Consider the following 12,832-nt stretch of genomic DNA (forward strand, 5'->3'; position numbering starts at 1 on the left):
ATCGTCATGCTGATTTAAGGAAATTAGAACCAGTTCTGCCTCCTATTCCCTTATAGCTAGCTATCAAGGCTATTCCCCTTCGAGCTCCGGACTGAATCACTTTTATTCCTGTTTTACCTGACATTTAATATCACTCACCTGGTGTTCCAGGTATAAATCACTCCCTGATTTTATATTTATATATATATATACATATAGTTGACGTTAGAAGTTTACATACGCCTTAGCCAAATACATTTAAACTCAGTTTTTCACCATTCCTGACATTTAATCCATATACATTCCCTGTTTTAGGTCCGTTAGGATCACCACTTTATTTTAAGAACGTGAAATGTCAGAATAATAGTAGAGAGAGGTGATTTATTTCACCTTTTTATTTATTTCATCACGTTCTCAGTGGGTCAGAAGTTTACATGCACTCAATTCATTTTGGTAGCATTTCCTTTAAATTGTTTAACTTGGGTCAAACTTTTCGGGTAGCCTTCCACAAGCTTCCCACAATATGTTGGGTGAATTTTGGCCCCTTCCTCCTGACAGAGATGGTTTAATGGAGTCAGGTTTGTAGGCCTCCTTGCTCACACACACTTTTTCATTTCTGCTCACACATTTTCTATGGGATTGAGGTCAGGGCTTTGTGATGGCCACTCCGATACCTTGACTTTGTTGTCCTTAAGCCATTTTGCCACAACTTTGGAAGTATGCGTGGGGTCATTGTCCATTTGAAAGACCCATTTGCGAACAAGCTTTAACTTCCTGACTGATGTCTTGAGATGTTTCTTCAATATATCCACATAATGTTCCTGCCTCATGATGCCATCTATTTTGTGAAGTGCACAAGTCCCTCCTGCAGCAAAGCACCCCCACAACATGATGCTGCCACCCCCGTGCTTCGCAGATGGGATGGTGTTCTTCGGTTTGCAAGCCTCCCCCTTTTTCCTCCAAACATAACAATGGTCATTATGGCCAAACAGTTCTATTTTTGTTTCGTAAGACCAGACGACATTCCTCCAAAAAGTACGATCTTTGTCCCCATGTGCAGTTGCAAACAGTAGTCTGGCTTTTTTATGGCAGTTTTGGAACAATGGCTTCTTCCTTGCTGAGCGGCCTTTCAGGTTATGTCGATATAGGACTCGTTTTACTGTGGATATAGATACTTTTGTACCTGTTTCCTCCAGCATCTTCACAAGGTCCTTTGCTTTTGTTCTGGGAATGATTTGCACTTTTCGCAGCAAAGTACGTTCATCTCTAGGAGACAGAACACGTCTCCTTCCTGAGCGGTATGATGGCTGTGTGGTTCCATGGTGTTTATACTTGCGTACTATTGCGTGTACAGATGAACGTGGTTCCTTCAAGAGTTTGGAAATTGTTCCCAAGGATGAACCAGACTTGTGGAGGTCTACAATTTGTTTTCTGAGGTCTTGGCTGATTTCTTTTGATTTTCCCATGATGTCAAGCAAAGGTAGGCCTTGAAATGCATCCACAGGTACACCTCCAATTTAACTCAAATAATGTCAATTAGCCTATCAGAAGCTTCTAAAGCCATGACATTATCTGGAATTTTCCAAGCTGTTTAAAAAGGCACATTCAACTTAGTGTATGTAAACTTCTGACCCACTGGAATTGTGATACAGTGAATTATAAGTGAAATATTCTGTCTTTAAACAATTGTTGGTTAAAATTACTTGTCATGTACAAAGTAGATGTCCTAACCGACTTGCCAAAACTATAGTTTGTTAACAAGACATTTGTGGAGTGGTTGAAAAACGAGTTTTAATGACTCCGACCTAAGTGTCTGTAAACTTCCCACTTAAATTACATTTATAAGTATAGACATTTGAACTGGTTTTGATGTTCAAATTTGAATTGAGGGCGTTATAGAGGGCTCCTGCAGTTCTGTCACACGCTGGGTCTGTACATAGTCAATGGTAGGCTTCGAGGACACTCCTATGGTAGGTACCCCTACAGCTCTGTTACATCCTGGGTCTGTACATACTCAATGGTAGGCTTCGAGGACACTCCTATGGTAGGTACCCCTACAGCTCTGTTACATCCTGGGTCTGTACATAGTCAATGGTAGGCTTCGAGGACACTCCTATGGTAGGTACCCCTACAGCTCTGTTACATCCTGGGTCTGTACATAGTCAATGGTAGGCTTCGAGGACACTCCTATGGTAGGTACCCCTACAGCTCTGTTACATCCTGGGTCTGTACATAGTCAATGGTAGGCTTCGAGGACACTCCTATGGTAGGTACCCCTACAGCTCTGTTACATCCTGGGTCTGTACATAGTCAATGGTAGGCTTCGAGGACACTCCTAGGGTAGGTACCCCTACAGCTCTGTTACATCCTGGGTCTGTACATAGTCAATGGTAGGCTTCGAGGACACTCCTACGGTAGGTACCCCTACAGCTCTGTTACATCCTGGGTCTGTACATAGTCAATGGTAGGCTTCGTTAGGTACCCCTATCTGTTACATCCTGGGTCTGTACATAGTCAATGGTAGGCTTCGAGGACACTCCTATGGTAGGTACCCCTACAGCTCTGTTACATCCTGGGTCTGTACATAGTCAATGGTAGGCTTCGAGGACACTCCTATGGTAGGTACCCCTACAGCTCTGTTACATCCTGGGTCTGTACATAGTCAATGGTAGGCTTCGAGGACACTCCTATGGTAGGTACCCCTACAGCTCTGTTACATCCTGGGTCTGTACATAGTCAATGGTAGGCTTCGAGGACACTCCTATGGTAGGTACCCCTACAGCTCTGTTACATCCTGGGTCTGTACATAGTCAATGGTAGGCTTCGAGGACACTCCTATGGTAGGTACCCCTACAGCTCTGTTACATCCTGGGTCTGTACATAGTCAATGGTAGGCTTCGAGGACACTCCTAGGGTAGGTATCCCTACAGCTCTGTTACAATCTGTACCCAGATTCTCTCAGCGTTCAGTCAGCCCACTGACACCTCTATCAGATCACAGCAAAATCACAGTCTACTTGAACAGAAAAATACACAATCATGAGGCATCAAAGCCAAAGAAAACTGTATAAGGGGAGGAAATGCTACAGATGGAAGGAAAGTAGTGTGGAAACCGACCAAAAAACAATTTGGCAACAACAAATGCAATCCCTTTTAGACATCTTCCTGGACAAAATGTTTCACTGTAATTGTAAAGGTGTAAACTTGGCAGTAGGAAGCCTAAAACAGTATATTGATATTGAACAGTATATTTTTGTTGAAAAATACAAAAACCCTAGAAAAATTTGAGAAAACCAAAAGCAGAGCCTCAGAAAAAGAAAAAAAGAGGAACCTACACAACAGAAATCAGTTTGATGTATTTGAAGAATCCATAGAATCGAACCACTTCTGGGAAAATTGGAAAATACTAAACAAACAACAACACGAAGAGCTATCTATCCGAAACAGAGATGTATGGATAAACCACTTCTCTCTTTAACTTGTTGACGCACATCCCAGTAGCGGGATAATTACAAAAAAAATATTCATATTCATGAAAATCACAAGTGCAATATTGCAAAACACAGCTTAGCCTTTTGTTAATCCACCTGTCATTTTGAAATTATGCTTTACAGCGAAAGCAATCCAAGTTTATCGATAGCATAACATAACATTATGTACACTAAGCATTAAGTAGCTAGGTCACGGAAATCAGACAGACAATCAAATTAATCTTTTATCTTTGATGATCTTCGGATGTTTTCACTCGCGAGACTCCCAGTTACACAACAAATGTTCCTTTTGTTCCATAAAGATTATTTTTATATCCAAAATACAGACGTTTGTTTGTTGCGTTATGTTCAGAAAATCCACAGGAAAGAGCGGTCACCACAACGCAGAGGTATATTCCAAATAATATCCATCATGTCCACAGAAACATGTCAAACGTTTTTAATAATCAATCCTCAGGTTGTTTTTAAAATATATATTTGATTATATATCAACCGGGTGTGTAGCTTTTTCAATAACAACAGGAGGAACGATGGCCACTTTACTCTGTAGCGCAAAACTCACTCTGAGAGCCCCCACCTATCCACTTACTCAATGTGATCTTTCACGCTCATTTTTCAAAATAAAAGCCTGAAACTATGTCTGCAGACTGTCGACACCTTGGGGAAGCCATAGAAAAAGGTATATGGTTGATATCCCTTTAAATGGAGGATAGGCATGCATAGGAACAGAAAGGTTTCAAAATAAGAGGCACTTCCTGATTGGATTTTCCTCAGGCTTTCACCTGCAATATCAGTTCTGTTATACTCACAGACAATATTTTTTACAGTTTTGGAAACTTTAGAGTGTTTGCTATCATAATCTGACAATTATATGCATATTCTAGTTTCTGGGGCTGAAATCTCCCCTCCTCTCTATCTCTCTCTCTCTCTCTCTCCCTCCTCTCTCTCTCCCCTCATGTCACTCTCTCTCCCTCCTCTCTCTCTCCCCTCCTGTCACTCTCTCCCCTCCTCTCTTTCTCTCTCCCCTGCTGTCACTCTCTCCCCTCCTCTCTCTCTCCCTCCACTCTCTCTCTCTCCCTCCACTCTCTATCTCTCTCCCCTCCTCTCTATCTCTCTCCCCTCCTCTCTATCTCTCTCTCTCTCCTCTCTCCTCTCCCCTCCTCTCTATCTCTCTCCCCTCCTCTCTCTCTCTCCCCTCCTCTCTCTCTCCCCTCCTCTCTCTCTCCCCTCCTCTCTCTCTCTCTCTCTCTCTCTCTCTTCTTTTCTCCCCTCTCTCTCTCTCCCCCTCCTCTCTCTCTCCCTCCTGTCCCCCCCCCTGTCTCTCTCCCCCTCTAGACTTCCAGTCATGTCTGATATGTGTGGCTCGCAGGATGCCCATGAAGGAGCGTCCCGTTCTCCCCACGCACGAGAGCTTCACCACCCGGCAGGACCTGCAAGGTAACCAATCACAGCACTGCGATCATACCAGCTGTCTGACATTAACCAATCACACCGCCACAGAATTATGACCAAGGCAGTACACCAGACTGTTTTCTGATTGATTAAGAACTATCTATAAATGGTCAGACGGACTGGAATCAATTGCAGAACCGTCTTTAATGACTAGGTAGGGAGGTAGCCAATGACAGAGCAAGTTTCTCAGGTTGTCACTGTCAAGAGAGAACCATTGTAGAGACCTGTCTTCCAGCTGTTTGCCACCCCTCTCTCAGCCTGGGCAGTGCCCAAGCACCAGCTACTGTTCCTGTTAACACACACGCTTCTGAACATAAAGAACCTCAAACTCTATATCGAACTGTTGACACCGATTATATAGTACAGGATAAATGCCCACCACACACAAACACACACACACACACAAACACACACTGTGCTCCTCTTTCAACTGGCTGTGAGGTAAAGTATAAAGTCACTGTAGGATCACCAACTTGTCTGTCTGTCTGGCTCCTACCTGCCACTGATGTGTGGACAGTATATACACACACATTTGTGATCAGTAGCCTGTCTCTCTCTCTCCCTCTGCTGTGTCCCTAGGTAAGATCACGTCACTAGACACCAGTCTTCTGAGAGCCTCTATGAAGCCTGGCTGGGAAGACCTGGTGAGGAGAAGCATCCAGAGGTTTCACCTACAGAACGACGGAGAGATGTCCTTCGCCAAGAGACACCAACAAGAGGGTGAGACTACCTGACGAGGCCTATATCATCTTAGACTACCAGACGAGGCCTGTATCATCTTAGACTACCTGACGAGGCCTGTATCATCTTAGACTACCAGACGAGGCCTATATCATCTTAGACTACCTGACGAGGCCTGTATCATCTTAGACTACCAGACGAGGCCTGTATCATCTTAGAGTACCAGACGAGGCCTATATCATCTTAGACTACCTGACGAGGCCTGTATCATCTTAGACTACCTGACGAGGCCTGTATCATCTTAGACTACCAGACGAGGCCTATATCATCTTAGACTACCTGACGAGGTCTATATCGTCTGAGACTACCTGACGAGGCCTATATCATCTTAGACTACCAGACGAGGCCTGTATCATCTTATACTACCTGACGAGGCCTGTATCATCTTATACTACCTGACGAGGCCTGTATCATCTTATACTACCTGACGAGGCCTGTATCATCTTAGACTACCTGACGAGGCCTGTATCATCTTAGACTACCTGACGAGGCCTGTATCATCTTATACTACCTGACGAGGCCTGTATCATCTTATACTACCTGACGAGGCCTGTATCATCTTATACTACCAGACGAGGCCTGTATCATCTTAGACTACCAGACGAGGCCTGTATCATCTTAGACTACCAGACGAGGCCTGTATCATCTTAGACTACCTGACGAGGTCTATATCATCTTAGACTACCAGACGAGGCCTGTATCATCTTATACTACCTGACGAGGCCTTAGACTACCTGACGAGGCCTGTATCATCTTAGACTACCTGACGAGGCCTGTATCATCTTAGACTACCTGACGAGGCCTGTATCATCTTAGACTACCAGACGAGGCCTGTATCATCTTAGACTACCAGACGAGGCCTGTATCATCTTAGACTACCTGACGAGGCCTATATCATCTTAGACTACCAGACGAGGCCTGTATCATCTTAGACTACCAGACGAGGCCTGTATCATCTTAGACTACCTGACGAGGCCTGTATCATCTTATACTACCTGACGAGGCCTGTATCATCTTAGACTACCAGACGAGGCCTGTATCATCTTATACTACCTGACGAGGCCTGTATCATCTTAGACTACCAGACGAGGCCTGTATCATCTTAGACTACCTGACGAGGCCTGTATCATCTTAGACTACCAGACGAGGCCTATATCATCTTAGACTACCTGACGAGGCCTGTATCATCTTAGACTACCAGACGAGGCCTATATCATCTTAGACTACCTGACGAGGCCTATATCATCTTAGACTACCAGACGAGGCCTGTATCATCTTAGACTACCTGACGAGGCCTATATCATCTTAGACTACCTGACGAGGCCTATATCATCTTAGACTACCAGACGAGGCCTGTATCATCTTAGACTACCAGACGAGGCCTATATCATCTTAGACTACCTGACGAGGCCTATATCATCTTAGACTACCAGACGAGGCCTGTATCATCTTAGACTACCAGACGAGGCCTATATCATCTTAGACTACCAGACGAGGCCTGTATCATCTTAGACTACCAGACGAGGCCTATATCATCTTAGACTACCAGACGAGGCCTGTATATCATCTTAGACTACCAGACGAGGCCTGTATCATCTTAGACTACCAGACGAGGCCTGTATCATCTTAGACTACCAGACGAGGCCTGTATCATCTTAGAGACCTGTATCATCAGACGAGGCCTGTATCATCTTAGACTACCAGACGAGGCCTGTAGTATCATCTTAGACTACCAGACGAGGCCTATATCATCTTAGACTACCAGACGAGGCCTGTATCATCTTAGACTACCAGACGAGGCCTGTATCATCTTAGACTACTTGACGAGGCCTGTATCATCTTAGACTACCAGACGAGGCCTGTATCATCTTAGACTACCAGACGAGGCCTGTATATCATCTTAGACTACCAGACGAGGCCTGTATCATCTTAGACTACCAGACGAGGCCTGTATCATCTTAGACTACCAGACGAGGCCTGTATCATCTTAGACTACCAGACGAGGCCTGTATCATCTTAGACTACCAGACGAGGCCTGTATCATCTTAGACTACCAGACGAGGCCTGTAGTATCATCTTAGACTACCAGACGAGGCCTATATCATCTTAGACTACCAGACGAGGCCTGTATCATCTTAGACTACCAGACGAGGCCTGTATATCATCTTAGACTACCTGACGAGGCCTGTATCATCTTAGACTACTTGACGAGGCCTGTATCATCTTAGACTACCAGACGAGGCCTGTATCATCTTAGACTACCAGACGAGGCCTGTATATCATCTTAGACTACCAGACGAGGCCTGTATCATCTTAGACTACCAGACGAGGCCTGTATCATCTTAGACTACCAGACGAGGCCTGTATCATCTTAGACTACCAGACGAGGCCTGTATCATCTTAGACTACCAGACGAGGCCTGTATCATCTTAGACTACCAGACGAGGCCTGTATCATCTTAGACTACCAGACGAGGCCTATATCATCTTAGACTACCAGACGAGGCCTGTATCATCTTAGACTACCAGACGAGGCCTGTATCATCTTAGACTACCAGACGAGGCCTATATCATCTTAGACTACCAGACGAGGCCTATATCATCTTAGACTACCAGACGAGGCCTGTATCATCTTAGACTACCAGACGAGGCCTATATCATCTTAGACTACCAGACGAGGCCTATATCATCTTAGACTACCAGACGAGGCCTATATCATCTTAGACTACCAGACGAGGCCTATATCATCTTAGACTACCTGACGAGGCCTGTATCATCTTAGACTACCTGACGAGATCTATATCATCTTAGACTACCTGACAAGACCTATATCATCTTAGACTACCAGACGAAGCCTATATCATCTTAGACTACCAGACGAAGCCTATATCATCTTAGACTACCAGACGAAGCCTATATCATCTTAGACAAGGCCTATATCATCTTAGACTAGACCTATATCATCTTAGACTAGACCTATATCATCTTAGACTAGACCTATATCATCTTAGACAAGGCCTATATCATCTTAGACTAGACCTATATCATCTTAGACAAGGCCTATATCATCTTAGACTAGACCTATATCATCTTAGACAAGACCTATATCATCTTAGACAAGGCCTATATCATCTTAGACAAGGCCTATATCATCTTAGACAAGCCCTATATCATCTTAGACTAGGCCTATATCATCTTAGACTAGGCCTATATCATCTTAGACTAGGCCTATATCATCTTAGACTAGACCTATATCATCTTAGACTAGACCTATATCATCTTAGACTAGACCTATATCATCTTAGACTAGACCTATATCATCTTAGACTAGACCTATATCATCTTAGACTAGACCTATATCATCTTAGACTAGACCTATATCATCTTAGACTAGACCTATATCATCTTAGACTAGACCTATATCATCTTAGACTAGACCTATATCATCTTAGACTAGACCTTTATCATCTTAGACTAGGCCTATATCATCTTAGACTAGACCTATATCATCTTAGACTAGACCTATATCATCTTAGACTAGACCTATATCATCTTAGAGAATTTCAACACATCATGTTGATTTCATGGATGCATCCAAAGTAGTGGCGTTTCTCCAGCCCCGATCCCTCAGCTGTGCCGGGGTGCCTGCTCTGTTGTTTGAATCCCAGCTTGCCTCGTTTAACTCTGCCTCGCCGCTGTGCGTCTCTCTGCAGTGTTGCGTCACGGCCAGGCATTCAGCCCCATCTACAGGTTCTCTCTGTCAGACGGGACCATCGTGTCGGCTCACACCAAGAGCAAGCTGGTCCGCTCCCCTGCCACCAACGAACCCCAGCTCTACATGTCTCTACACCTGCTACAGAGGTACGTTCCCTAACCCCTGACCCCTAACCCCTGAACCCCAGCTCTACATGTCTCTACACCTGCTACAGAGGTACGTTCCCTAACCCCTGACCCCTAACCCCTGAACCTCAGCTCTACATGTCTCTACACCTGCTACAGAGGTACGTTCCCTAACCCCTGACCCCTAACCCCTGAACCCCAGCTCTACATGTCTCTACACCTGCTACAGAGGTACGTTCCCTAACCCCTGACCCCTAACCCCTGAACCCCAGCTCTACATGTCTCTACACCTGCTACAGAGGTACGTTCCCTAACCCCTAACCCCTGAACCCCAGCTCTACATGTCTCTACACCTGCTACAGAGGTATGTTCCCTGACCCCTAACCCCTGAACCCCAGCTCTACATGTCTCTACACCTCCTACAGAGGTACGTTCCCTAACCCCTGATCCCTAACCCCTGAACCCCAGCTCTACATGTCTCTCACCTGCTACAGAGGTACATTCCCTAACCCCTGACCCCTAACCCCTGAACCCCAGCTCTACATGTCTCTCACCTGCTACAGAGGTACGTTCCCTAACCCCTGACCCCTAACCCCTGAACCCCAGCTCTACATGTCTCTACACCTGCTACAGAGGTACGTTCCCTAACCCCTGACCCCTAACCCCTGAACCCCAGCTCTACATGTCTCTACACCTGCTACAGAGGAACGTTCCATAACCCCTGACCCCAGCTCTGACCCCAAATTTGTTTACAACCCTGTTAGGGAGCATTTCTTCTTTGCCAAGATAATCCATCCACCGGACAGGTGTGGCATATCAACAATCTGATTCAACAGCATGAGCATTACACAGGTGCACCTTGTGCTGGGTGCAATAAAATACCATTCTAAAATGTGCAGTTTTGTCACACTACACAATGCCACAGATGTCTCAAGTTTTGAGTGAGCGTGGATTTGGAATGCTGACAGCAGTAATGTCCACCAGAACTGTTGCCAGAGAATTTAATGTTCTGTGTGTGTGTGTGTGTGTGTGTGTTGCTGCTCTGTGTTACTGCTCTGTGTGTGTGTAACCTCCACCTCTTGTATCCCGTGTGTTATCCCCAGAGAGCAGTCAGTGTGTGGTATGGGGCCGGGTCAGGACATGGGGCCCGGTGGACAGGGCCAGCATGGGACAGTGATGGGCCCCGGCCCCAAACCAATGGTCCCCAACCCCTCAATGACACCTCCAACCCCGGGGACAATATCTGGCCTGGTGCCCCAGGGACAGGACACCACGATCAGCTCCAACAGCACGCCCTTCTCCCTTCCTCATGGAGGTCCAGGGTCCAGAGAACCAGGGCTCGGACCCATGGGGTCCGGGTCTGGACACATGCAGGGCTACCGTTACGGTTGCCCTCCCCAGCCCATGGGCTACCCTGGAGGGATGCAGGGCGGCATGGGCATGAACCCCCCCAACCATCCCCACCAGCAAGGGGCCAGCTGGAGGATGAGCAGCCCGTCTCGAGGCAGCCCGACCCCAGCCGGAGGCCCCCATCTGGGGCAACAGAACTCGATGCTGTCCCCTAGGCACCGGGCGAGTCCAGGGATGGCAGGGAGCCCTCGCGTGGCCCCATGCCTGCACTCGCCCTCCCCTGTGGGGATGTGTGGGTCTGGAACAGGGGTTGCAGTAGGAGGTAGCGGTCCTGCGGCTAACAGTCATGCTAACAGTCATGCTAACAGTCATGCTAACAGTCATGCTAACAGTCATGCTAACAGTCATGCTAACAGTCAGGCTAACAGTCAGGCTAACAGTCAGGCTAACAGTTACACCAGTAGTTCTCTGTCGGCCCTGCAGGCCCTGAGTGAGTGTCACGGGGTTGGTCACGGCGGTTGCGTTCACCCACACATTCATGGCGCTGGGGGGCATTCGCACACACACACGCTAGGGTCACCGGACAGGAAGATGATGGGGTCGCCAGCCGGCATCACGATGGGGGCAGGGGTCAACCCTCACATGATGTCGAAAGTTGGCGGTGGCACTAACGTGGATCCTCACGGAGAGCAGGGTGGACAGTACGACCAGAGACAGATGGACAGACAGACTGACGGAAACGGTAGCAGCGGTAACCACGGTGACGTCAAAGAGGAGAGGGACGGCTCAAACGACGGCCCCAACGCGCAGAGCCGTGTCCTCCACGACAACAAGGGCCACACCAAACTACTCCAGCTCCTCACCACCAAGTCCGAACCCCTCGACACCCCCCCGTCTCCCAACGGAGGAGGAGACCCCAAGGACCCCTCGTCAGGGCTGGGGGGCCCTCATGGTCCAGGGGCCCCAGGGGGCCACGCCACATCCCTAAAGGAGAAACACAAAATACTCCACAGGCTGCTCCAGAACAGCACCTCTCCTGTCGACCTGGCCAAGCTCACCGCTGAGGCCACTGGCAAAGAGCTGGGAGAGCAGGGGAGTAACGTCAACACCCAGGTGGGTACAGGAGGGGGTACAGATGGAAACCTCTCCTCCAAACAGGAGCCCCTGAGTCCTAAGAAGAAGGACAATGCACTGCTGAGGTACCTGCTGGATGAAGAGGAGGGGGGCATGAAGGAGAGGCAGGCTAGGATGGAGGGAGGAGGAGGAGGAGAGGTGAAGACGGAGATGAAACACCCCATCCATGTGAAGACTGAGAAACAGGATACAGGATATGATCGCTCTGAGCAGGTGGGTGGCATGAGATTTCTCTCATTTATGACTCATAATTGTAAAGGATGAGTAGCACCATGGTTTGGGTGCAAGTTGACGGAATGATTATTAACGATTAGTGATATTTTCATTAGATCGTTTTATTTTGTTTTTTTGGAATGATAGTTGATGTTGAATGAATGGTATTTAATAGAGGAATACTTCCAGTCATTGTGTTGGATAGAAACTCCCTCCAAACTGCACACAGAGACATAAAAAATAATATCCACAAATTAAACTGACTAGTGCTGGGGAACTTGATAAAGGTCCTCATTGTCAAAAGTATAAGTCGTGTCATATTCAGAGAATCTAGAATGAGAGAGTCGGTGTTCTAGAATGAGAGAGTCGGTGTTCTAGAATGAGAGAGTCGGTGTTCTAGAATGAGAGAGTCGGTGTTCTAGAATGAGAGAGTCGGTGTTCTAGAATGAGAGAGTCGGTGTTCTAGAATGAGAGAGTCGGTGTTCTAGAATGAGAGAGTCGGTGTTCTAGAATGAGAGAGTCGGTGTTGTCGTGTCTTTGGCTTTGCCGGATTAAGTGATATGACATGCTATTCTATAAAATCCTTTCTCTGTAATTAATATTACCTGATTGAGCTAATCATGTAGATGTAATT

The 12,832-nt window shown here is 46.7% G+C and overlaps 1 protein-coding gene and 1 long non-coding RNA gene across 4 annotated transcripts in view; one reads left to right on the forward strand and one right to left on the reverse strand.

Annotated features, from left to right (window-relative positions):
• LOC118394781 (nuclear receptor coactivator 2-like) overlaps window positions 1-12,832 on the forward strand; it is a 195,677-nt gene that overhangs the window by 125,573 nt on the left and 57,272 nt on the right. For all 3 annotated transcript variants that reach the window (XM_052498964.1, XM_052498967.1, XM_052498970.1), the window contains exons 8-11: window positions 4,805-4,906; window positions 5,501-5,641; window positions 9,375-9,522; window positions 10,605-12,198. In XM_052498964.1, the coding sequence (XP_052354924.1) occupies window positions 4,805-4,906; window positions 5,501-5,641; window positions 9,375-9,522; window positions 10,605-12,198 (1,985 nt within the window). The remainder of the gene's footprint in view (window positions 1-4,804; window positions 4,907-5,500; window positions 5,642-9,374; window positions 9,523-10,604; window positions 12,199-12,832) is intronic.
• On the reverse strand, window positions 5,843-6,723 carry LOC127916667 (uncharacterized). Its single transcript, XR_008095493.1, has 3 exons — window positions 6,629-6,723; window positions 6,058-6,115; window positions 5,843-5,883 (listed from the first exon to the last, which is right to left on the reverse strand). It is a non-coding gene; the product is annotated as an uncharacterized LOC127916667 (long non-coding RNA).

This window comes from Oncorhynchus keta, chromosome 4 (genome assembly GCF_023373465.1).
Source record: "Oncorhynchus keta strain PuntledgeMale-10-30-2019 chromosome 4, Oket_V2, whole genome shotgun sequence".
NCBI classification, from domain to species: Eukaryota; Metazoa; Chordata; class Actinopteri; order Salmoniformes; family Salmonidae; genus Oncorhynchus; species Oncorhynchus keta.